This window comes from Orcinus orca, chromosome 17, assembly GCF_937001465.1.
Source record: "Orcinus orca chromosome 17, mOrcOrc1.1, whole genome shotgun sequence".
Classification (NCBI taxonomy): domain Eukaryota; kingdom Metazoa; phylum Chordata; class Mammalia; order Artiodactyla; family Delphinidae; genus Orcinus; species Orcinus orca.
The window spans coordinates 84,362,326-84,387,603 of record NC_064575.1 but is presented as its reverse complement, the minus strand read 5'-3'; the positions used below and the strand labels follow the sequence as shown (position 1 = coordinate 84,387,603).

At 41.6% G+C, this 25,278-nt stretch overlaps 1 protein-coding gene across 4 annotated transcripts in view; it reads left to right on the top strand.

The window, feature by feature from the left end:
* TRAPPC9 (trafficking protein particle complex subunit 9) overlaps positions 1–25,278 on the top strand; it is a 509,514-nt gene that overhangs the window by 18,040 nt on the left and 466,196 nt on the right. For 3 of the 4 annotated variants that reach the window (XM_049700891.1, XM_004265298.4, XM_033419744.2), the window contains exons 3-5: positions 4,142–4,287; positions 13,830–13,958; positions 23,453–23,479. In XM_049700891.1, coding sequence (XP_049556848.1) covers positions 4,142–4,287; positions 13,830–13,958; positions 23,453–23,479 — 302 coding nt within the window. The remainder of the gene's footprint in view (positions 1–4,141; positions 4,288–13,829; positions 13,959–23,452; positions 23,480–25,278) is intronic. The other variant, XM_033419745.2, reaches the window with a different exon arrangement.

Genomic DNA, 25,278 nt, shown 5'->3' with positions numbered 1-25,278 from the left:
AGTGGACTATCTTCCCCACGGACACAAGGCAGATCAGACAGGGGATCTGAGGGCGGAGGGGATGAGCATTGGGAGGAGGGGCTGACGTGTGGAAGGACTGTTGGATAGTTCTGGAATAGTCTTTCCCCTCAAAATAGACTTAAAAAAATCCAAATCTCTTAAGAACATTGATAGTTACTATGCAGGAAGCAGCTCTTTTTTGATCCTTCTAAGGGTAAGGCACTACACTGGTGGATACAAAAAATAGGACAGTCTATCCCAGGGGCTTGATACTTATTAGGGGGAATATGCAAGTTTATAAGGGGAGAAGGGTGGGGGAGGGAAACTAGCAAGGCTCTGTATCAGGCACCAGTCAGCCTCCCCACCTACATATTTCATTCATGCCACATCGATGCCATCTGAGGTGGGTGGTAGCAGCCCCCTTTTCCAGATGGGAAGCCTTCTCAGAGAGGTTAAGTCATTAGCCCAGCATCACCGGGCTAGCAAATGCTGTAGCAGGATTCAGGCATGGCCCCGTCAGGCTTTCAAGGATGTGTTCTCACTACTAATTCTGTTACCTCCCTGTTACATCTAGAATGGTAAAGTGGATCAGTTTTGGAGTCTTTCAGAAAAAGTCTCTGACTTAAGTGCTGCAGGTCTATGTCATGAAGCTCAGACTTGTCTGATGGTTAGGAAGCATCAGCGTGCTTTACATCCCTGTGTTGAAGGTCTTCATTTCACTCCAATGATGACATGCTTGCAAATGACGCACAGGTGCAACATCAGACTTAGAAACTTCCGAACTTGTAATGGAAACTGTCCAGCCCTCCCTTGATCTGCTTTCCTCAGCAGAATGTAACTATGCTGCAGGGTAGGCCTGGGCTTTCTCTATGGAGTGAAGGTTAAATATCCAACGTTAGCATAAAACAGTTCAGATGGAGGAAATCGACATTGATGATTTATTGGAAGATTTCATAAGACAAGGTGCAGAATCAGTTAATGGCCCATATACCATCTGAAATTGAGTACAGAACATTGCATTTCTTATTTTCTATTCAGAGCTGTCTTATAATATAAAGTTGTCTACTTTGGAACTTCAGCTCCACCAAAGGGACGCCTGTCAGCGTTTATGCACGATGCACGTAATCTAGGTTTCCTCAGTCCATAAAATGCTAGTGCAAAATCATGGGCTGTAGCTATCACTTAATTATGCAAATACCTTTAAAACTATATAATACCAAAAAGAAAAAAAAAGAGAGATTACCTTTATCCAAGTTCCTTTGGCTTTTAATTGCAAACTGTTGTTGAGCAGCTCTGGTTTTCCTTTGGATTTGAATATATACATTCTTTGCATGTAAATTGGTTTTTGGATTAGAATATACCAAGCCCTTTTTTCCCACAAGCCACATAAAGAGTACCCAAATTGCACACATATGAAACATTTTCTTCTTTTATCTGATCATAAGTCATGAGAATAATACAGCGTATATCTGTAGTTGAATTGTCCTTAGTGTAAAGTGCAGTGTGAACGCCTTCTGTGACAGTGCTTGCGGCTGTGTGTTAGGTGTTTTTGCACAGCTTCTAGAAAGGACGCCTTTCCCTTTATCTGGGGAGGCTGCAGGTCTTTGCCTGTGATTTAGGTATGATTGATTTGAGGCCATTATGACTTAGGGGTTATCGGGTTTTTAATTTTTTTATCAATCCTTATTTCCAGTTCCTTTAACCCAGTGGTTATAACTTGTAAGAATACTGAAATAACTCTTTGAAGTATTTAGAGCATATTCACATTTTTGGCTAAGTTCTATTGCTCATGGCTTTGAAATTCACCATTAGGTTTGAAATTTACAACAAATTATGGCATATTTTGAATATTTACATTTTGTGTTAATGTTACATTTATTTGCCACTGTGGCTTCATGTTGTATTTTTCTTTGTTATACTGTTTGCTCGTATGTTTTTTTTCCTTATCCATAAACATATTCAATGGTCACACAATGTGACTATTCTAATAATGTATATATAAGAACTCTGAACTTTTAGAGAGACTTAGAAAACGTGACATTACCATTTTCAAATGATCCGTGAAAGAAGGATCCATGTCTTTTTGGAAAAAGAATTTTGATGAGAAAGCTTATATTCTAAATTCCAAAATTGGCTTAAAATATTTTAGTTTAAAGTATTTTGTAGTTTAGCTAACTACAAATCGAATTGACTTAATTCCTTTATCTGTTTCTTACTGTGTTTTCAAAGGATTGGAACAGAATTGCTCATAATCTTGAGATGACCCAGTCTTGGGACATATAGTACTTCGAGAGTTAAATACTTTAATTTATATAAATCTGTGATAGAATTTTGTTTGTATGGTATTTTGGAGATTTCCTCCCAAGTATTAGGGTTCCTTCTATTTTTATATAATTTCGAATATTTTATATTGTTTTGTTGAATCGTATGACCTTAATATGAAAAACTATGAGCATATTTAGCTGCCTCCTTTTTGTAAAAATCCTGTATTTTCAAAACCAACTGTTTCTGATCACAGTGGTTGCACTTTTTATTTTTGAAAATGTTCTGGGCTATATTTTGCTACAGTAGATGTGCACCTTTGTAAGTTCATACGAAGATGTAATAATTTACTTTTTTTGGAGAGTTAAGACAGGATGCTTTAAAGCAAATTTTAGTCTAACAGGATAGGAGTAGAGTCTACTGAAAAAAAGTCTAATTCAAAATCTATTGAGTCAACATCATGGTGGTATTTGTAAACTGAGCCACGTATTAAAAGTCCACAGTCGTGGTCATGGAGGAGGAAAATGTGCATTTGGACGCTGAATTCTTTTCTGGTTAGAGCAGGAGGACACGGCAAGAAAGCAGGCCAAGCACTGCCCACCTTTGGGAGGGAGAGGCCCACAGGTGCAGAGGTTGGAGGCAGGGAAGGCTTCCATGAGAAACTGAGTTGAAATGAGCCCTAAGGTGGGTGGGAAGTAGCTAGACCGAAGGGTCAGGTGGCCCCTGCGGTCACTGGGGGCCTTGGTACTGTGGTAAGGCTGGGGAACGCAGGAGGCAGTGCGGGGGGGTGGGGGCTAGAACTGTACTGGGGAAACTTTGAAGGCTTTGAAGTGAGGGAGTGACCTAATCAGATTTGTGCTTTGGGAAGGCCACTCTGGCAGTGTGTGTGAGAGAGAGAGAGAGAGAGAGTGAGAGAGAGAGAGAGAGAGAGAGAGAGAGAGAGAGAGAGAGAGAGAGAGAGAGGGGGCCATCCTAGCAGTGCCTTGTGGCTGGGAAGAAAACAGATAAAGGACAAGCCGACTTTCCTCTTCTCTCCTTCTCTGTGTTACGTGATGGTCTTAGTTCAGCGAACATTTGGAACAGAAAAGCTACATTCCAGAGTTAGATCTGATGGGATTTAAGTTTGTATTGAGATCTGTACATTCATTTAGCTAGAAACTTCACATCTTTTGGATTAGCATAGGGGTTTTCTTTCTTGATAAGATTGCTTTCTTGGTTAGAGGAAATTTAATACAGCTGCTGTTTTTCTTGAAAAATCTTATCTTTTAAGAAATTTAATATTCAAAAGAATAGGAATATTTAAAAATGATAAAGCAGGATTTTGGTGTAGTTTCTTTGGTTTCTGAGTTGATACAGAGTTAGAAGCTTTTGCATTATTTAATAGCACATCCTTGCCAATATTTAAAGAGCTGTTAGCGAGGGTCCCAGGCCCCACCTCTCAGAGTATCATTAAAGCTTGCTCTGAAATAGTGACGATAAAGGTCTTGTTTGCAAAAGCCAAACAGTTGGCTTATAATATGCAGCATAGCTCTCTTTATAAAATAATAATAGGTTTGAGGTTAAGAAAGTGGAAGATAATTGATTTTTTTAAAAAGCTGAAACATAAACTTTCTTGTGCTAATGTTGTGATTGGAAAATTTGAAAAGAGAAAGGCTGCTCTAATATTATCCATGTGAAATACGTGTATCCTATTAGGTTTAAAAAATAACTTTGCTCATAAACTGGCAATGATGGTGGCTGGCTTTCAATTGTGGAGCCTAAGGTTGCCTTCTTAGCATTTTTTTTGTAGCGAGGGAATTGAAAAGTGCTTAGCCAGTGTGCTTTTGGGGCAGAAGTCGGGCATTAGCAATGATACATTTCTGTGCATTTTACTTTATAGACATTACAAGAAGCGGTGCCAAGGCCGCATGCGGAAGCATGTGGGGGATTTGTGCCTGCAGGCCGGGATGCTGCAGGACTCCCTGGTCCATTACCATATGTCCGTGGACCTGCTTCGCGCAGTGAATGACTTTCTGTGGCTTGGAGGTAAGGTTATCTGATGAAGATGATCACATATGTAATTACAGCAACTGCTACTTGAAATAAGAGAAAACCTAGAAACAGTGGCTCTAAAAACATATGGAGAGGGAGGGGAAGCCGTCAGCTGAGCTGGTTGCAGTGGGGAGTCTTCCAGGGTAACTGCCTCACCTTATCTCCTGCCACTTTCCCACCCAGCCCTGCACTGCAGTCCTGCTGAAGCAAGCATGCACTTTCCTCAAAAACACACTGAATTGCCTTGTTGCTCTGTTTTTTTTTTTTTTTTTGAAAAGCACATCTTGCCCTCTGCTTAGAATGCCATTCCCCATGATAGTCACCTCTTACACTCATTCTTCAAAACCTCATCCATAGGTCAGATGATGAATGGATGAACAAAATGTTTCTCCATATAGTGGAACATTATTCAGACATAAAAACAAATGAGATACTGATACCACTACAACATGGACGAACCCTGATAGCATCATGTCAAGTGAAAGGAATCAGACACAAAAGGCCACATATAATATGATTCTGGTTATCTGAAATGTCCAGAATAGGCAAATCTAGAGGCAAAGAGCAGATTACTGGGGCTGGGCAGAGGGGGGGATGGGGAGGGACTGCTGATGGGCATGGGGTTTCTTTGGGGTGATGAAAAGGTTCTGGAATTAGATAGTGGTAAGGGTTGCACAGCTGTCAATATACAAAAGCTCCCGAATCGTACACTTTTAAGTGGGTGAGTTTTGCGGTATGTGAATTATATCTCCATTAAAAAAACTTTAAAAACAAGAAAACCTGCTTCAAAGGACAGCCTCTTCTGACCCCTCCACGCAGTGGGTGCCCGCAGGTCTTGTACAGAATCCTGTCTGCATGGAGTTTACCCTCTGTGCTGGAACTGCCTGTTTGCATGTTTTTCTCCTTCAGGGGCTATGTCCTGGAGGTGGGAGTGGGAGGCGTGGTCTGTGTGTGTCCATCATCTAGTATATTGTAGATGTTCTGTGAGTGCTTGTTAAATAAATGTGGTGTGAGTGAGGGCTGAAACAGGGTCCTTTCCCGGAAGAGGTTGACAGCTCAGTCAGAGGGCCCGTCAGCCACTGTGGCAAATACAAGTCAGAATGAAGTAACCAGGTTCTTCAGTGGAAGATCAACAGCGTCCTATAGGACACACAAAATATAAATTCTTAAAATGGACTTAAATTTCATAATTTGGCTTCTTAAAGAGGAAAGGGAGATAAAAGTGAGAAAGAGAAGGAATAGATGGAAAGAAACAAGAAACAGATAAAGGATTAAGTAGGAGGGGAAAGGTGAATAGGAGTTTTACTTTGTTTTCTTGAAGGAGAGGTCTATAATGACTTGCTGTGGACTGGTGGAGTAGAGCTGAAGGTTAGGTGCTTATCTGGGAAGAATGCCACCGGGCACCTGACCCACCCAGTGATAATGGGCAGGTCGGGTTCCTGTGAAGGCTGGGTGGAGTGGGTGGTGCCGGGTGCTGCCAGCTAATTTCACTCTTGGTCCCTCAGAAACGCACAGTGGGGTTTCCGGGGGGCTCCAGGATGTGTGACATCACAGCAGATTGAGGGCAGAAGCAGGTGTGAGAATGCAGTACACTTGTCTCGAGCCAGACATGAAAGAAATTTCATGTAAAATTGTAAAAATGCAAACAGTGCCCCTCTTCCAGCATATTGTTGTTGTTTTGAAACGTAGTTGTTTTTCATAAAAATTTAACATGGTCGGGACTTCCCTGGTGGCGCAGTGATTGAGAATACACCTGCCAATGCAGGGAACACGGGTTCGAGCCCTGGTCCGGGAAGATCCCACATGCCATGGAGCAACTAAGCCCGTGCACCACAACTACTGAACCTGCGTTCTAGGGCCCGCGAGCCACAACTACTGAGCCCACGTGCCACAACTGCTGAAGCCCTTGTGCCTAGAGCCTGTGCTCTGCAACAAGAGAAGCCACAGCAATGAGAAGGCTGTGCACCACAATGAAGAGTAGCCCCCGCTTGCCACAACTAGAGAAGAGCCTGTACACAGCAACGAAAACCCAACGCAGCCAAAAAAAAAAAAAACAAAAAAACACCCCTTAAAAAATTTAACATGGACAAGATGGCATACTAGGAGGACGTGGAATTTGCATCTCCTCACAACTTGGGCACCTACCAGGCACCGGTGGGGGACCACGGACACCTAAGGGGATGGGAGGAACCTCCAGCAACTGGGTAGGATGTGGGGTGTGGGGGGAGTGAAGGAGGAGGAGAAGTGGAGGTGGGACGGCACTGGAGCCCCTGAGGGGTGGCTGGGGGAGGGGAAGGGATCCCACACCCGAAGGGGGAAATTGGGGAACCATTGGGAGGGCAGAGGATCAAAAGGGAGCGTGGCCAGGTTTCCCCTGCCCACTTGGGCCCCTGGGAACCTGCTGAGATCCCGGGCCTGATCCTCTGCCCATCAAGGCCCCCTCCAGCCACATGGGTCCTGAGGGAGTGGGAGGGAGGGAAGGGGAAGCAAAAGTAAAGGCCGGACCTCTGGGACGGCACTGCTGAGGGGCGGCTGGGGAAGGGGAGGAGTTCCTACACCCAGCGGGACCCATCCACGGTTAGGGGTCCAGCGGGGACGGGGGAGACTTTTGGGGAGACAGTGGGGAAGGGGCACGAAGGAACGGAAAGGAACGCGGCCAGTGCTCACCCTGTTCACCTAGGCATCCGGAAGCCTGTTGGGCTCCCAGGCCTAATCCTCTGCCCTCGGAGCCTCCCTCCTGTGGCGCAGAGCCCAAGGCCCGCCCCTACACCTCCACCCAGGGCCTCACCTCTACACTCGGAGATGCCCTCCAACCGTGCTGGGCCTAATCCCCACCCACACACCCTCACTCAGGGCCCCACCTCCAAACTCCTGGAACCCCAGCTCCAGAGACCTTCCTTTCCACGTGCTGCTGCTCCCCTTCTGGCAGGTCCTAAGCAGAGGCCCTGCCCCACGCTTGAACGTCAACCCCCAACCCGCCTAGGTCCCGCCCCACCCTAAACCCTGCCCCTGCCTAAGTTCCACCGCCACCTAAACGCCACCCCCAGAGCCAAGAGTTATTTTTTTTCCTCTTTTAGATTGGGGTTCTGTTTCACCTTGTTGATTCATTGTTGTTGATTCTTTTATATTTTTATTTTTCCAAATAAATCTTTTGTTTTTCTAATTTTATTTTATTCTTTATACTTTGTTATTTTTCTCTCCTTTTGGCTTGTTCCCCCCCCCCCCTTTTTATTCTTCTTTTTTCTGTGTGTGGTTTCATTTTACCTTGTTGCAATTATAGTTTTATTTTTCCTAATATGTTTTTTATCTTTCTAATTTTATTTTGTTTTTTATTCTTTGATATTGTGCTGCTTTTTTTTCTTTCTTTCTGTTTTTTTTTTTAATTGCGCCACGAAAATTGCAGGATCTTGGTTCCCAGGCTGGAGGTTGGGCCCGAGCTCATGTGGTGGGAGCTCTGAGTCCAAACCACTGGGCTAACAGAGAACCTCAGACCCCAGGAAATATCAATTGGAGTGAGGCCTCCTGGAGGTCCTCATCTCAGCACCAGGACCCGGCCCTGTCCAACTGCCTGCAAACTCCAGTGCTGGATGTCTCAGGCCAAACAACCAGGAAGACAGGAATACAGCACCACCCATCAAAAAAAAAAAAGAATTGACAAAAAAATATGTTACAGACCAAGGAGCAAGGTAAAAACCTACAAGACCAAATAAATGAAGACGAAATAGGCAAGCTACCTGAAAAAGAATTCAGACTAATGATAGTAAAGATGATCCAAAATCTTGGAGCAGAATGGAGAAAATACAAGAAACAAATAACAAGAATCTAGAAGAACTAAAGAGCAAACAAACAGTGATGAACAACACAATTACTGAAATTAAAAATACAAGGAATCAATAGCAGAATAACTGAGGCAGAAGAACGGATAAGTGAGCTGGAAGATAAAATGGTGGAAATAACTGCCAGGGAGCAGAAAAAAGAAAAAAGAATGAAAAGAGGACAGTCTCAGAGACCTCTGGGACGACATTAAACGCACCAACATTCGAATTATAGGAGTCCCAGAAGAAGAGAAAAAGAAAGGGTCTGAGAAAATACTTGAAGAGATTATAGTTGAAAACTTCCCTAACATGGGAAAGCAAATAGTGATTCAAGTCCAGGAAGCACAGAGAGTACCATACAGGATAAACCCAAAGAGAAACATGCCAAGACACGTATTAATCAAACTATCAAAAACTAAATACAAAGAAAAAATATTAAAAGCAGCAAGGGAAAAGCAACAAATAACATACAAGGGAATCCCCATAACATTAACAGCTGATTTTTCAGCAGAAACTCTGAAAGCCAAAAGGGAGTGGCAGGACATATTTAAAGTGATGAAAGGGAAAAACCTACAACCAAGATTACTCTGCCCAGCAAGGATCTCATTCATATATGACAGAGAAATTAAAACCTTTACAGATAAGCAAAAGCTAAGAGAACTCAGCACCACCAAACCAGCTTTACAACAAATGCTAAAGGAACTTCTCTAGGCAGGAAACACAAGGGAACGAAAAGACCTACAAAAACAAACCCAAAACAATTAAGAAAATGGTAATAGGAACATACATATAGATTATTACCTTAAATGTAAATGGATTAAATGCTCCAACCAAAAGACATAGACTGGCTGAATGGATACAAGAACAAGACCCATACATATGCTGTCTACAAGAGACCCACTTCAGACCTAGGGACACATACAGACTGAAAGTGAGGGGATGGAAAAAGATACTCTGTGCAAATGGAAATCAAAAGAAAGCTGGAGTAGCAGTTCTCATATCAGACAAAATAGACTTTAAAAGAAAGACTATTACAGGAGACAAAGAGGGATACTACATAATGATCAATCCACAAAGAAGATATAACAATTGTAAATATTTATTCACCCAACATAGGAGCACCTCAATACATAAGGCAAATGCTAACAGCCATAGGGAAATCAACAGTAACACAATCATAGGAGAGGACTTTGACACCCCACTTTCACCAACGGACAGATCATCCAAATGAAAATAAATAAGGAAACACAAGCTTTAAACAACACATTAAACCAGATGGATTTAATTGATATTTATAGGACATTCCATCCAAAAACAGCAAAATACACTTTCTCCTCAAGTGCTCGTGGAACATTCTCCAGGATAGACCATATCTTGGGTCATAAATCAAGCCTTGATAAACTTAAGAAAATTGAAATCATATCAAGTATCTTTTCCAACCACAATGCTATGACACTAGACATCAATTACAGGAAAAAACTGTATAAAATACAAACACATGGAGGCTAAATAATATGCTACTAAATAACCAATAGATCACTGAAGAAATCAAAGAGGAAATCAAAAAGTACCTAGAAACAAATGACAATGAAAACACAACGACCCAAAACCTATGGGATGCAGCAAAAGCAGTTATAAGAGGGAAGTTTATAGCAATACAGTCCTACCTCAGGAAACAAGAAAAATCTCAAACAAACTAACCTTACACCTATAGAATTAGAGAAAGAAGAACAAAAAACCAAAGTTAGCAGAAGGAAAGAAATCATAAAGATCAGATTAGAAATAAATGAAAAAGAAATGAAGGAAACAATAGCAAAGATCAATAAAACTAAAAGCTGCTTCTTAGAGAAGATAAACAAAATTGATAAACCATTAGCCAGACTCATCAAGGAAAAAAGGAAGAAAACTCAAATCAACAGAAATAGAAATGAAAAAGGCGAAGTAACAACTGACACTGCAGAAATACAAAGGATCATGAGAGATTGCTACAAGCAACTATACGCCAATAAATGGACAACCTGGAAGAAATGGACACATTCTTAGAAAAGCACAACCTTCTGAGACTGAACCAAAAGAAACAGAAAGTATAAACAGACCAATCACAAACACTGAAATTGAAACCATGATTAAAAATCTTCCAACAAACAAAAGCTCAGGACCAGATGGCTTCACAGGCTAATTCTATCAAACATTCAGGGAAGAGCTAACACCTATCCTTCTCAAACTCTTACAAAATATAGCCGAGGGAGGAACATGTCCAAACTCATTCTATGAGGCCACCATCACCCTGGTACCAAAACCAGACAAAGATGTCACACACAAAAAAACTACAGGCCAATATCTCTGATGAACATAGATGCAAAACTCCTCAACAAAATACCAGGAAAGAGAATCCAACAGCACATTAAAAGGACATATGCCATGATCAAGTGGGGTTTATCCCAGGAATGCAAGGATTCTTCAATACATGCACATCAATCAATGTGATACACCATACTAACATATTGAAGGATAAAAACCATACGATCATCTCAGTAGATGCAGAAAAAGCTTTTGACAGAATTCAACACCGATTTATTATAAAAACTCTCCAGAAAATAGGCATAGAGGGAACCTACCTCAACATAATAGAGGCCGTATATGAGAAACCCACAGCCAATATTGTTGTCAATGGTGAAAAACTGAAACCATTTCCTCTAAGATCAGGAACAAGGCAAGGTTACCCACTCTCACCACTGTTATTCAACATAGTTTTGGAAGTTTTAGCCACAGCAATTAGAGAAGAAAAAGAAAGAAAAGGAATCCAAATTGGAAAAGAAGAAGTAAAACTGTCACTGTTTGCAGATGACATGATACGATACATAGAGAATCCTAAAGATGCTACCAGAAAACTACTAGAGCTAATGAATGAATTTGGTAGAGTAGTAGGATACAAAATTAATGCACAGAAATCACTTGCATTCCTACATACTAATGATGAAAAGTCTGAAAGAGAAGTTAAGGAAACACTCCCATTTACCATTGCAACAAGAAGAATAAAATACCTAGGAATAAACCTACCTAAGGAGACAAAAGACCTGCATGCAGAAAACTATAAGACACTGATGAAAGAAATTAAAGATGACACAAACAGATGGAGAAATATACCATGTTCTTGGATTGGAAGAATCAACATTGTGAAAATGACTGTACATCCCAAAGCAATCTACAGATTCACTGCAATCCCTATCAAACTACCAATGGCATTTGTCACAGAACTAGAACAAAAAATTGCACAATTTGTATGGAAACACAAAAGACCCCGAATAGCCAAAGCAATCTTGAGAAAGGAAAACGGAGCTGGAGGAATCAGGCTCCCAGACCTCAGACTATACTACAAAGCTACATTAATCAAGACAGTATGATACTGGCACAAAAACAGAAATATAGATCAATGGAACAGGATAGAAAGCCCAGAGATAAACCCAACACATATGGTCACCTTATCTTTGATAAAGGAGGCAAGAATATACAGTGGAGAAAAGACAGCCTCTTCAATAAGTGGTGCTGGGAAAACTGGACAGCTACATGTAAAAGGATGAAATTAGAACACTCCCTAACACCATACAAAAAAATAAACTCAAAATGGATTAAAGACCTAAGTGTAAGGCCAGATACTATGAAATTCTTAGAGGAAAACATAGGCAGAACACTTATGACATAATCACAGCAAGATCCTTTTTGACCCACCTCCTAGAGAAATGGAAATAAAAACAAAAGTAAACAAATGGGACCTAATGAAACTTAAAAGCTTTTGCACAGCAAAGGAAACTATAAACAACATCAAAAGACAACCCTCAGAATGGGATAAAATATTAACAAATGAAGCAACTGACAAAGGATTAATCTCCAAAATATACAAGCAACTCATGCAGCTCAATATCAAAAAAACAAACTACCCCATCCAAAATGGGCAGAAGACCTAAATAGACATTTCTCCAAAGAAGATATACAGATTGCCAGCAAACACATGAAAGCATGCTCAACATCACTAATCATTAGAGAAATAGGAATCAAAACTACAATGAGGTATCACCTCACACCGGACATAATGGCCATCATCAAAAATCTACAAACAATAAATGCTGGAGAGGGTGTGGAGAAAAGGGAACCCTCTTGCACTGTTGGTGGGAATGTAAATTGATGCAGCCACTATGGAGAACAGTATGGAGGTTCCTTAAAGAACTAAAAATGGAACTACCATATGACCCAGCAATCCCACTACTGGGCATATACCCTGAGAAAACCATAATTCAAAAAGAGTCATGTACCACAGTGTTCATTACAGCACTGTTTACAATAACCAGGACATGGAAGCAACCTAACTCTCCATTGACGGATGAATGGATAAAGCAGGTGTGGCACATATATACAATGGAATATTACTCAGCCATAAAAAGAAATGAAATTGAGTTATTTGTAGTTAGGTGGAGGAACCTAGAGTCTGTCATGGACAGTGAAGTAAGTCAGAAAGAGAAAAAGAAATACCATATGTTAATATATATATGGAATCTTAAAAAAAAAAAGGTTCTTATGAACCTAGGGGCAGGACAGGATAAAGACTCAGACGTAGAGAGTAGACTTGAGGACACGTAGAGGGGGAAGGGTAAGCTGGGGCGAAGTGAGAGAGTAGCATTGACATATATACGCTACCAAATGTAAAATAGACAGCTAGTGGGAAGCAGCCGCATAGCACAGGGAGATCAGCTAGGTGCTTTGTGACCACCTAGAGGGGTGGGATAGGGAGGGTGGGAGGGATACGCAAGAGGGAGGGGATATGGGGATATACGTATGCATATAGCCGATTCACTTTGTTAGTCAGCAGAAACTAATGCAACATTGTGAAGCAATTATACTCCAATAAAGATATTAAAAAAAAGTTAACATGTTATGGGCTTATTGTTTTAAAAGGAAGGAACACATAAATATTTAAATCCTCTTCTAGTTCTATTTTCGAGCATGGTAAATATCTGTAGGTGTAACCTGCACAAAAAAAGCGCTCTTTATTGTGGTCCTTAGTGATTTTTCAGCGTGAAGGAGTTCTAAGACCAAAAAGTTTGAGAACCACTGAGCTACTGGGTAAAGATGAACACTGCAGCACGACTTGTGAGGCGAGTAGCATAGCCCAAGGTTCTTAGGGTTTAACTGCCAGTGATAGAAGAATGAAAAGTTGCCGCAACTCAGTGTGGCTGCCTTTGAGAAGGAGACAGGCCTGCTAGGTGTTTGCTCGAAATGGGATAGATGCATTCCGGGTGAATGATGGGGATAGGTATTCTGGTCCTTCTTCCAGTGGTATGATTTTAAAAATATTTTCGATCCAGGGCAGTGCTTCATCTGTCTGCAGTGTCAGCATCTGGCACAGAGCCTGCCACACAGTGTGAACTAAACTGTTGGTTAAATGAATGAATGAACAGCCTGTCTCACATGTGCTCAGCCCCTCAGAGAAACGTTGAGCGTCGCGAGAGTTTTCTGCGCTGCCAGCTTTGACACGGGCCTGCAAAACATAGTAGGGGCCATGTTCCTGTTTGTAACAAAACCAGTGATCTGTAGGTTTGATCTCTGTTTTGTGGAAAAATTGGCATTTCCACATCATCAAGCCGTTCAGATCATTCTTAGTCACTGCAATTTTTGCTAAGGATGGGCCACTAACTTTATTAATTGAACTTTTATTTTAATGCCCAGCTGCCCTTGAAGGGTTATGTTCAGCTTCTGTCATCTATCACTATCCTGGTGGAACTGGTGGTAAAACTGGAGCTCGAAGGGTCCAGGGTAGCTCACTTCCTGCTGAAGCAGCCAACAGACATCGACCAGGTAAGCTCTGCTCTTGCTTCCATCCTAGACTCAGTTACAGTCCTTAAGCAAGCAGGAGTAATCTATTACTGTTCCCTCTAAGTGAAGGTTGAGTAATGTTTAAATAAAATATAAAATCCGTTGAGTCAGAAATCCTGCACGTAAAAAAAAAAAAAAAAAAAATCCTGCACATGAGACATTGTCTTCTGATTCTATTGAATATGTATTGATCTTATTGAGTCTTATCAAATGATATTAATGGATTACAATGATGGGTTGATTTCTGGACCAGTTGCATAAAATTTCATGGTAGGCTGTCTTTGAAGTTCTCTGTCTGGGCCCTTGTCATAATTTCTGTGTGTTTGGTGAAGTTAGTCCCAGATGTCAATTTTAACAGCTAATTCAGGGCCCGGGGAGCTGTTTCTTCTTTTTCTGGTTGATGAAGTTCTCTTAATGCGTGAAGTTTGATTTCCTCATGTTTGTTAGCACCTGTGAAGAGTAAAAATGCATCTTTGGAGGAGCAGAACCACAAATGCTTGTTGAATGAACTTGACCCTTTTGACCCTTAATAAGTGAATTTGCCTTAAATGTTCAGGATGTGGTTGTCATACCGCATAGGTCACAAAGATAATAGCAAAGAATGCAGAGATCAAGGCTATACACAAAACTACTAGGTGTTTTTTGAACCATGAGATTTTTACGGATTTTTTCCCCCCAAAGAGAAGGCCCACCGCCGTTGATGTGTATTGGATGCGGAAATGCCTTCAATGTCTTTTTCCCCTGAATTATACCATCCCCGTCACCAGCAAAGACTGCAGAGACCACCTCTATGCGCCAGTCAGTGTAGCCACTCCGTCTGAATCTGGGTGCATTCTTTGTAGAACTGCTTAGATGAATCTCTGGTGGTCCTTGAAGATGTTTTATCTTCCTTCAGCAGACCGTTCCTAACGGTTTTAGTGGGGTCTCAGTTATTGGAGAGGAAAGTAAAGCAGGCTGAGAAGTGATAGAGAAAGTCCTCAGACTGGGATATCTCTGCTCCCTGCTTTCCTGGGCTTCAGTTTTGACTTGAGATGCCTCCCGTCGGTGCTCACCACCTGTGTTTATCCCGTGTTGTTGTAACTGCTGTCTCTGCTATGAGATTCCAGCATTTCAAGTCCTCTTGTCCCCTTGCGCCAGCGGCCAAGTGCTAAAATATCCAACACACAGGTGACAGCTGTTTATCTTCTCCTTAGAAGGAAGTCTGCTCTCTCTCTGGGGGCCTTTTGTTGAAGGTTGTTTTGTTTTATTCTTTCCCTGCTACTTGAAGAGTTATAAAGTGTTGAGACTGTTCTACTCATGGGCTTAGTGAGACTCTGGAGCCTTTGTAGGGCGATGCTTCACTTTCTGCCCTTGCTGAAGATAGGCAAAGCAAGTTTTAGGCCTGAAAAAGGGCTCCGTCTGCAGTAGAGAAGTGGCTTTATTTAGCTGTGCGTAGTGTGAAACACTTGAGAACTTTTTACTGTTGAAGACAGTCTGTGGAGAAGAACATCCAGTGAAGCTTGGATGAGAGCTGAAAGAGCAGCGCTGATGGCATTTAGATCGGAAATGATTTTACCACCTTGCAGGCATTAAAGGGTCCCGAGCCATGAACGGATTTGCTATCATGAGTATATATGTTGCTTCATCTTGGATATCAATTTCAAGATTAGTCAGTTTGCAGTGGCAGCCTCATCTCACATCAGGAATTTATGGTATCTACTCTTTGAGGTGAAGACCAGACAAACGGATTATTTAACATTCTCCCTTGAATTTATATCTCAGGTTCCTTTTTCACCAGCAAAATAGCAGGCTACAGATGTCATTTAATGCCCACGTGACCTGGAGCAAGTTTAATCTCTCTGTGCCTCAATTTCCTTATTTGTGAAGTGGGGGAGATAATAACTGTACTTACCTTGGAGGGTTCTTGTGAAGGCTGCATGAGATACACATATAAAGGACCTACAACAGTCCCAGCCGGTGCTGGATAAATGTTAGCAGCCATTATTGTTATCAGTATTATTATTGTTGATTGTCAAGTAGTTTTAAGACTTGGTAATATGAATTCATGAATACTGTTAAAAGACTCTAGACATCTCAGATCCCCTTTACATAGTTTTCAAGATTTCCTCTGAAAAAAGGGAATTTTCCCCTCTGTTAAAACTGAATTTAGTTTCAAAAAAGAATTCTGTACTCCCTATGTCTTTTTGCTTTAATTCTCCTTTTGTTTAAATTTTTTTAAAAAAACTTCACTTTCTTAGTATTCAGAGTATTCAAGGTTATTCAAAACTTGGTTTATTAAAAAATCAATAGGACATTCTGCAATCAATCCAAAAGGAAAGGCTTATTGACTTACAAATGTTTCTCCTTTATGGTTATTGGTACTTTTTGGACTAGCTTAATTTATCAATAGTAAGCGTTATCATCCCTAATTATTGAAATAGCTGTGAATGATTTGGCATCTACCCTAGGCCAGGCTGTGCTAAATGCTTTCCTTACGTTTTACCTCATAGCAGGTGTTTGAGGGTAGTTATCAGTAACTCCTTCTTGCAGGTGAGGGATTGAGGTTTAAAGAGATGGGGTAACTTGCCCCAAATCACGCAACTGGCAGCGGCAGACTCGGGGCTGGAGCCAGGCTGGGGTGACTGCACAGTAGGCATCCTTAATTGCTCCTCTAATCAGCCTCCCGTTGACTGGTTTCCCAAACTCCTGTGAGTTCATAAGTGACTGATTTTAGTGATCTCAACCTGATGAGGCCATAAAAGAAGAGGTATCAGTGAGAATACGAGACAGAGTGGCATAGATTAACACTGTACATTTTCACAAATGTTTTATTCTCAGCTAATGACCTAAAAAGTTAGTATTTTTTATTTTAACTCTGGAAGCACTAAAAAAACCCATAAAAAATGATTACAGTGCAAAAGAGAAGTGAGCTTTGAAGATCCAACCATTGCTAATGACTTACCGCTTGTTCTTCTCTAGTGAGGCTTGTCGAGAGAAAAAGTTACAGAGACTGAACTGCTTTTGTGTAGTCTTTAGTACGGAAGAAAAGATCAAGCCACTGAGAATTGAGAGAAAATACAAATCTCTACTCTCTTCTTTCCTTATGATGAATATGTTAAGTTGGTTTTTATGGTTTAAGTATATATTTCCTCATTTGTGAAATTTGAATAATGTTATTTACCTAGTCTGACTGACTTAGATACCTTGCACAAAGCACCCAAGAGATTCTCAGTAAAAATTTGCTGTCACAATGACAGATAGTTTAGAAGGCTCAGCTCTGAATACTGAAGAGGGTGGTTTATTTATGATGCATATTCAGTGTGTATATACATGTGATATATATGAATATGACTTAAAGCGATAAGGATTCGGTTACTTTTTTTAGTGCAGTATGAAGTTTTGATGAGAGTGTCATCCTAGTAAGATAGGGACTAGCTAAAGTGTCTTCAGCTGAAGAACTTGAAGATTGTTTGTACAGAATGTATATTTTTACAACCCAGAATTCATATTGGCTTGTAATCATCCACTAGAACCTTTAAATTGCTAGGAATTTGACCACAGCCTTTACGTTTAGAAAAATCAGTATTGATTATTTGCAGAGAATAAGCTTATCTCTTTTGTGATCGAAGAAAGTTTTGATTTTTTTCCTGTACCCTTAATAGGTTTTATTTATTTATTTTTTAAGAAAGAAAATGGAAAATTTTATTCAAGCCAAATTTGAGGATTTTATAAAACCTGGGAAGAGCATCTCAGAAAGCTCTGAGAACAATTCTGCCTGTTAGAAGTCAAGGCACAGTTATATGAGTTTTTTGAGACAAGAGAGCTGTACATTTAATGACGTGTTGACAGTTTACACAATCCAGATCTGAGCATCATCATGGCGGTGGGTCATGTGTCCTCTTACAACATAAAGACGGAATGTTATCTTTTAAGGAATTGCCTTGTTGATGCTAAGAGAATGCTGCTTTTTTTTTTGATTGAGGTATTTCTGCTGCTGGGGGAGGTAAATAATCAAAACGATTTGACATCTGTCACTTTTCCTTTATAGAGGGAATAGAAGTGGAGCTCAGGGCTTCCCTGGTGGCGCAGTGGTTGAGTCCACCTGCCGATGCAGGGGACGCGGGTTTGTGCCCCGGTCCGGGAAGATCCCACATGCCACGGAGTGGCTGGGCCTGTGAGCCATGGCCGCTGAGCCTGCGTGTCTGGAGCCTGTGCTCCGCAACGGGAGAGGCCACAACAGTGAGAGGCCTGCATACTGCAAAAAAAAAAAAAAAAAAAGTGGAGCTCATGCTATTTTATTTATTTATTATTTTTAAATTACTTTAAAATTTTAAAATTTTTTATTTTTTAACATCTTTATCGGAGTATAATTGCTTTACAATGTTGTGTTAGTTTCTAAATTAATTAATTAATTTATTTATTTATTTTTGTGGTACGCGGATCTCTCACTGTTGTGGCCTCTCGCGTTGTGGAGCACAGGCTCCGGGCGCGCAGGCTCAGCGGCCATGGCTCACGGGCGCAGCCGCTCCACGGCATGTGGGATCTTCCCGGACCGGGGCACGAACCCGTGTTTCCTGCATTGGCAGGCGGACTCTCAACCACTGCGCCACCAGGGAAGTCCCTGTTGTGTTAGTTTCTGCTGCATAACAAAGTGAATCAGCTATATGTATACATATATCGCCATATCCCCTCCCTCTTTATTTTAATATATAAATAAGTGTTTTGTATTTCAAGAAAATTGTATGATTTGTAGTTAAATGCTCTTTGGGAAGTATTTTGCAAGACACAGATTATCTAATGTTGGAAACATGCAGACATGACTTTTATGAATATGGAGCTAGTACAGCTAGCTAGTGTAAAACAAAAGGACTAGGAGAGCTTTGCTGCTGATTGCTAGAAGGATGGATTCTGGGTCTCAGTCTCCCTGTCTGTAAAATGAAGAGGCTGGACTGGATTCCTTCTTCTAAGATTAGTTTCCATGAGCCTATGTCTTTTGTTTATATTCAGGAGTGTTAACAATTTCAGATTACATACTGAATACCACTCCCTTCCCTGAAGCAGAATTCAGTTATGAGCTAGATAAGCTTTTAGTTATAGGCTCTGAGCATCCTATTTTTAAAAACCTTACTGATTGTTTCTTATACAGGCAATTTATGTGTTGTGTCTTTTACAGCAACCTGGACAGCCTTTTGGGCCATAGGTGGCGCTGTTGCACCTTTTAAAAGTCTTAATTTTCCTGTTTGTGGAAGACGACTTAGCCCACGTTCCTTTAATTTGACTTCTTTGTTTAGTGCTTCAGGATAGCACAATGTCCATTACGTCTGGATACCTGGACAAATTATTCTAGTTATATCTTATTTTTATTCTGTCATCTCAGTGTGAAAATTTCAGACTTGCTGTGCAAACAATGGTGAAATTGTACTTTTCTTCCAGTATTAGAAACCAGTGAGCCATGATTTTATAAAACAGATAGAAGTGGTCCCTGGAGCACCTTAAAGCTGAAAAACGTATTGAACTCCCTGAGTATTGAACCCACTGCTGTGCGTTAATTAGTGGGAGGTGATTTGGTTGCTGTATGAAGGAGCGTAGTTTTTTGACTTGGCTTTGAATGCACATGCTACCACTTAGCCATGCGAACTTGAGTCAGTTCTTTCTGAGTTTTTCCCTTGTCTGTAAAATAGGGACGCTAATATCTGCTTTGTAGAATTGTGAGAATCAGAAATTATGTAAAGTGTTTAGCACAGTGGTTATCTCAAAAGAGCTCAAACCCTTAGCTATTGTTTTGTATGAAGCCATCATTTTATATAGTCTTTAGCAATTACTAAGGAATTAAAATAGAAAAAGCTGGTTTTATGACAAAAGATCCAATTAAGAAATGAGTAAAATATTTGAAGAGGTTCAGTACTTCCTGTACTCATAATTTAGCAGCAGCCTCAGAATTAGGGCTGGTATACAGTCACCCTGAACGTTAAGCCACAGAATTTTTGGCTAATTAGTATATGTTGAGGCTTAAGTGGGCCCAGTAATTACACTCTTCTTTTCTCCACCAGCCAACTGAGAGATGAGACGAGAGAGTAGGCAGCGGGAGCTAAACGTCTCCTTTGTTACTGGTAAAGCCACATTCTCTGTGAACTTTAGGGCTTCAGGGAAATGGGTGTCTTAATACTCTATCCCGGAACTAGAGAGACTCACGCAGTCGCAGGCAGTTCTGGGCCACAGTGGGCCTTCCTATGAGGGGACCTGTCCCTGTCATGCTCAGGGCTGTCATGTCACAACGCTGAGCATCCTGGGTGCTTCCTGAGGGTGGCCAGCACCCGGGGGGGAAGAATGGTTTCCCGTGCCCCACTTGTCTCCCAGACTCCCTGAGCCCACTCCTCACTCCATTTGTGCGAGGAGGGCTAGCCGTGGGCCAGGGGTCAGGAGTGTTGAGGGAGAAGCCCTCCTCATGGCCCAGAGGAGTGGGGAGGAAGCGTCCCCTCCCTCAGTTTGAACAGGTCGTGGAGTGGAACAGAAGGGTGCTCCCCAGGAGTTTATAAATAGGGAAATAAGGATGTCCTCTGTGACTTAAACTAGCAAGGAAACATTAAAGATGATTAGAAGGGAGACAGGCGGGGCATGCTTCATAGTTAACATTTGTTGGGCACCTAAAATGTGCTGCATACTTTTCTAAGCACTTTGCAGAAACTAATTTAATCCTTTGATCCTCACAACAGCCAAGTGAGGTAGGTTTGATTATTTTCCCAACTTTACAGATGTGGAAATTGAGGCACAGAGAGGGTAAGTAATTTGACCAAGGTCACAGAGCTAGTAAGTGGCAGAGCTGGTATTTAAACCCTGGCAGTCTGGCTTCCAGGCTCTCAGAGATGGGCTTTGGGTTTTTAGAGGTATCAGCCTGTCTGTGGATCTCTTGTACATCTGTCCATTCATCGGCCTGGAAAGGGTGGGAAAGGGAGAGTTACACAAGTGTTCACAGCTGTTCCTCGGCCACTGTCCATGCACCGTGACCAGCATTCATTGTGGTCTAGGCAGCAGGTCTGTCCCTGTAACAGAAATTTAGTCCATAAGTTAATCTAGGAAATCCCTCTTGCTCTGCATCTGTCCATGCTTGCCATGTGGCCTCCTGCCCATGATTGGGTCGTTGGAGAGAAAATATGCTGATTGTTGAACTCCGATATTTTAGTCTGATCGATAATTTTATGTCTCCTGTTACATTAATAAGTTAAACCTCTGTTTCTTTTTTCTTTTCTTTTGGTCACACCCTGCGGCATGCATGATCTTAGTTCCCCGACCAGGGATCGAACCCGTGCCCTCTGTATTGGGAGCGTGGAAGGGAAGTCCCAGCCTCTGACTTTCTTACACCAATCTCTTATGAATTTGGTTAATGTGAAATCAGTCCATTGGAGGCTGATGATGCTGATGATATCATTTCTGAGCACATTGAGGTACTCCTGTCTGTGGAGACCTGGCTGGAGGGTGCTCCTTTTTCTCACTGTGATTTCTTCAGACAGCACCAATTATTATCTCCCCACCCCCTCACACACACAATGAGATGAGAAGCCTTCTGAGTAGGCCAGATAATCAGATAGCAAAGTCGACTGGTCAGTAGACTGTTGCGTACCTAGAAGTGGGTTTAATAAAAGGAAAGGGCTTCCAGGGAGTCCAATTAGACGTTAAAGTTCATTTGGTAAAAGCTGTCCATTTGTTGTGGTTGAGCTTGTTCTTTGCTGGTCGAAAAGATTGGATTAGATGGATTAGCTTAATAGGCAGAAAAGGATCGTTTCAGGTGGTATTAATACATCCACACCAGTGAGAAGTGATAGTTGACCGCCTGTGTGAGGCTTGAGACAGAAAGATTTTTACAAGCTTCATTAAACAACCTTAAAAGCTCTGCAATCTCAGTGTACTTAGCATGGGGCCCGGTTCATCCCTGGACGCCCTAAGAGGTCGAGTAATTGATGATTGTGATTATGACTCTGAGGCATCGAAAAAGTCTCATTCATGTTCCCTATTCAAAGGACAAGGCACAGTATAACATATTTGACCAGGTTTTTCACTGAACAGGATGTTTTTAGCACTATCTGGAAATCTCACATCCCCCAAGGTTCCACACAGCTCAGTGTCCCCTCAGTGCAGATCCGTCAGCACTCGTCGTGGGCATGTTGTGGAGTGTGTGATGGTGCCGCATCCCTGGCTCCGCATCCGCCCCGCAGGCTTTCTCATCCTCATCTACCTCGTAGGGTTGCCCTGACAATCACACATGATGGTTGTCAAGCATTGTGTTTGGCATGTAGTCAGTATCCAGTAGGAAGCACCTGTTCTTTAGTATAATCGTGGCTTCTAGATGGCAGTGAGTTTTAGTCTGCATGTAAAAATGGAGATTGCAGTACACAGAGTAGCTCTTAAGTAGCATCATGGGACCTATTCTCTATGGACGATTGAAAACATGCTATTTCAGTAAGAATATATGTTATTGGGACATACCTTTCTGAATCTTGTTAACATGTTTAAAAATGATCATAGCTGGGCTTCCCAGGTGGCGCAGTGGTTGAGAGTCCGCCTGCCGATGCAGGGGACGTGGGTTCATGCCCCGGTCCGGGAAGATCCCACATGCCGCGGAGCGGCTGGGCCCGTGAGCCATGGCCGCTGAGCCTGCACGTCCGGAGCCTGTGCTCCGCAACGGGAGAGGCCACAACAGTGAGAGGCCCGCGTACCGCAAAAAAAAAAAAAAAAAAAAGATCATAGCTAATGATAAGCAGGACTCTTGAACCCAGTTCCTCTTAGGGTGTGTTTTGCCATCATGGGAAATTACATTCTATAGAGAAGGCTAATTGGGTCTCGTTGATATTTGCATGGTTTAATAGATGATCAAGGCTTTCAAAAGCTTCTTGATAATAATGAAGTTAACTGTTTTGTGTTGTAAACTAACTGTTTTGTGTTGTAAACTAAAAAACAACTTCTAGAAGTTGGAAATCCTTAGCTTGTGAAATGTCCAGTAAATCAGTGTGTATGTGTGTCTGTGTCTGTGTGAATGTGTGTGTGTGGGTGTGTGTGCGCACGCGCGTGTGATTTTAGGAAGGAGAAATAAGTTCCATATAGCCTTCTGATACCTTTCTTCTTCAGGCTAAGGTGTGGGCGTATATTTATACAAATAAATTGATATTCTTCTGTCACTTGGCTTATTTGTGGGAATAAGAAATTCTCATACTTGTTTCAGAAGAGTTAGGGAGTATAAGCTTGGAAAGTGGGAAGGGAGAGAGATAGGGAAGCACTTTGCAGTTTGTGCAGGATATGAGAAATAGTTTTTCTTCTCTTTTTTTCCTTCTAAAGCATAAAGGCACTGAATTGTAACATACTGTTACTCAGAATTGCTTTTCTGATCAGATACAAGTGTCTTATATTTTTTGAGGCTATGTGAATTATGAAATGTGATTTAGCAGTTATTTTTAAAAGTAGTTTTGTTTTTCAAATAAAAGACCATAATCTGTTCTTTCTTCCAGGGGCACAAGAAGTTCTCATTGATCCAGGTACATGATCTATGTGCTTAGTTTCTTTTGGTTATTTTTTTAAGTGCTTGTTTCATGGTGGTGTGAATGAATGGTTAAAATTTCTGGATTACGATCTTTGGAACATACTGATTTAAGTAACTTTAAATCAGAACTGTTACAAACCTGATTGTTGTTTGTTCCTTGTTTCATGGGGCACCCTATTGATTTATGTTGTTTGTCGAAGAGGGAAATTCTTCCTCTAGCATGGTTAAGTGGATGATTTGCAGTGTGCTTTTAAAATTCTCTGAATGCATTGAGCATGCCTGTCCAGTTAATTTCGAATTTACTCATAGTAACGACTCTGCTCTGATGCTGTGGCTTATGCTCCTCTCAGTGTGAATTTGAATTCTCTGTTGCATTTTGTATGTGTGTTCTTAACAGGGAAAGACATTTTGCATTTTTCACAGAGGTGGGTTTTCCTTTCCCCTCTTAATGCCTTCTGTAATTCATACAGCAAAAAACTCTTTTATTGCAGTGCTTAATTATTTTGTAATGAGCTCTACTGTTTTCTGCCTTAATCGGACAATGACAAAGAATAATAATAAAAAATGAAAACCCTCCCTTCCTTTGAAGGATGGAAATCAGATGGTCATGCTTACACATGCTTTGTGACCAACACATTTACTTTCATCTCATTGTGTATCTTGAGTTTGAAATGAAATTGCTTCAGGTTTGTAGATTTTTGTTTTAACATTTGTGTTGCATTCTTTCTCTAGGCTGACGTTTCCTGATGGAGCTTGTGGAAAGTGTTTTCCTTCCTAGAGGAAGGAAAACAAATGTTTTGCTTTGTTTTTAGGAGACCTGAGTTGCTGATGAGAAAGCAGTTGAGGGTGGGCTGAGGAACTGAATGATACTCCCTCACCTCCCATCCAAAACTGATGAACGATGAAATCAGTGTTAGATGTATTGGTATTTGAGCAATAGAAGTTAACGAGCCCAGACTGGCTAGTTTTGCCTGATGGAAAGTACGGGATTCCCTTGCAGGAGAATTAGGTGCTTCTACCAAGTAGAAGTAGCTTAGAGCTGTCAGAAAAATCAGTCATATGTTGAGATTAAAAAAAGAATATAATATTTTTTATTTCTGAAACTTTTCAAAATAAGGGTGTATAGAGCTGAAATTGAGTTTCGAGTGCTGGGAGTGAAGTCAGGGTGGTTCTGTGGGGCTTCTGTTCAGGGAGAGGGTGAGACTGGCAGGAAAGGACGCAGAGCCAGGGTTTGGCATCCCAGGACGCCCTCTATTACGGTTCCAAGTGAGAAGCATGCAAACTCTATCTTCTTCCCCGAGGGAGAGCAAGGAGAGAGTTGAGATTCTGTCCGCCCGCACCGCCCCCCCCCCCCCCCCCAACCAGTTCACCTGGAGCCCTTCTAGCCTCTGCTCACAGGGCTTGTCCCAGGACTGGCCGCAGCCTTCTCTTCACTTGCCAATGTCTCATCTGCCTTTCAGACGTTAGTCTCTTCTTCTCTGCCCTTTAAACCCTGGCACATGTGTTGGTGGGGAATCACTTCACGACTCCTGGGAGCAGTGTGCTGTGACTCTCCTTAGGCTCTGCTAGTGTTCTCTCGGGGGTGGCAAAATTGTTCGGCTCTATAGAAAACCCAGCACGAAATTGTATCACTTTCATTTTATTTTTGAACTTTAAATGGATAAATTATTTGAAGGAAACTGTTTCAGAGTTTTTGCTGCCTGCTTTCCCCACAACCATTTCAAAGGCCAGAAGGAGGAGTTTGACCGTCTCGGGAAGAGCTTCTCCAATCACTTCTAGCAGCTCAGCTTCCGA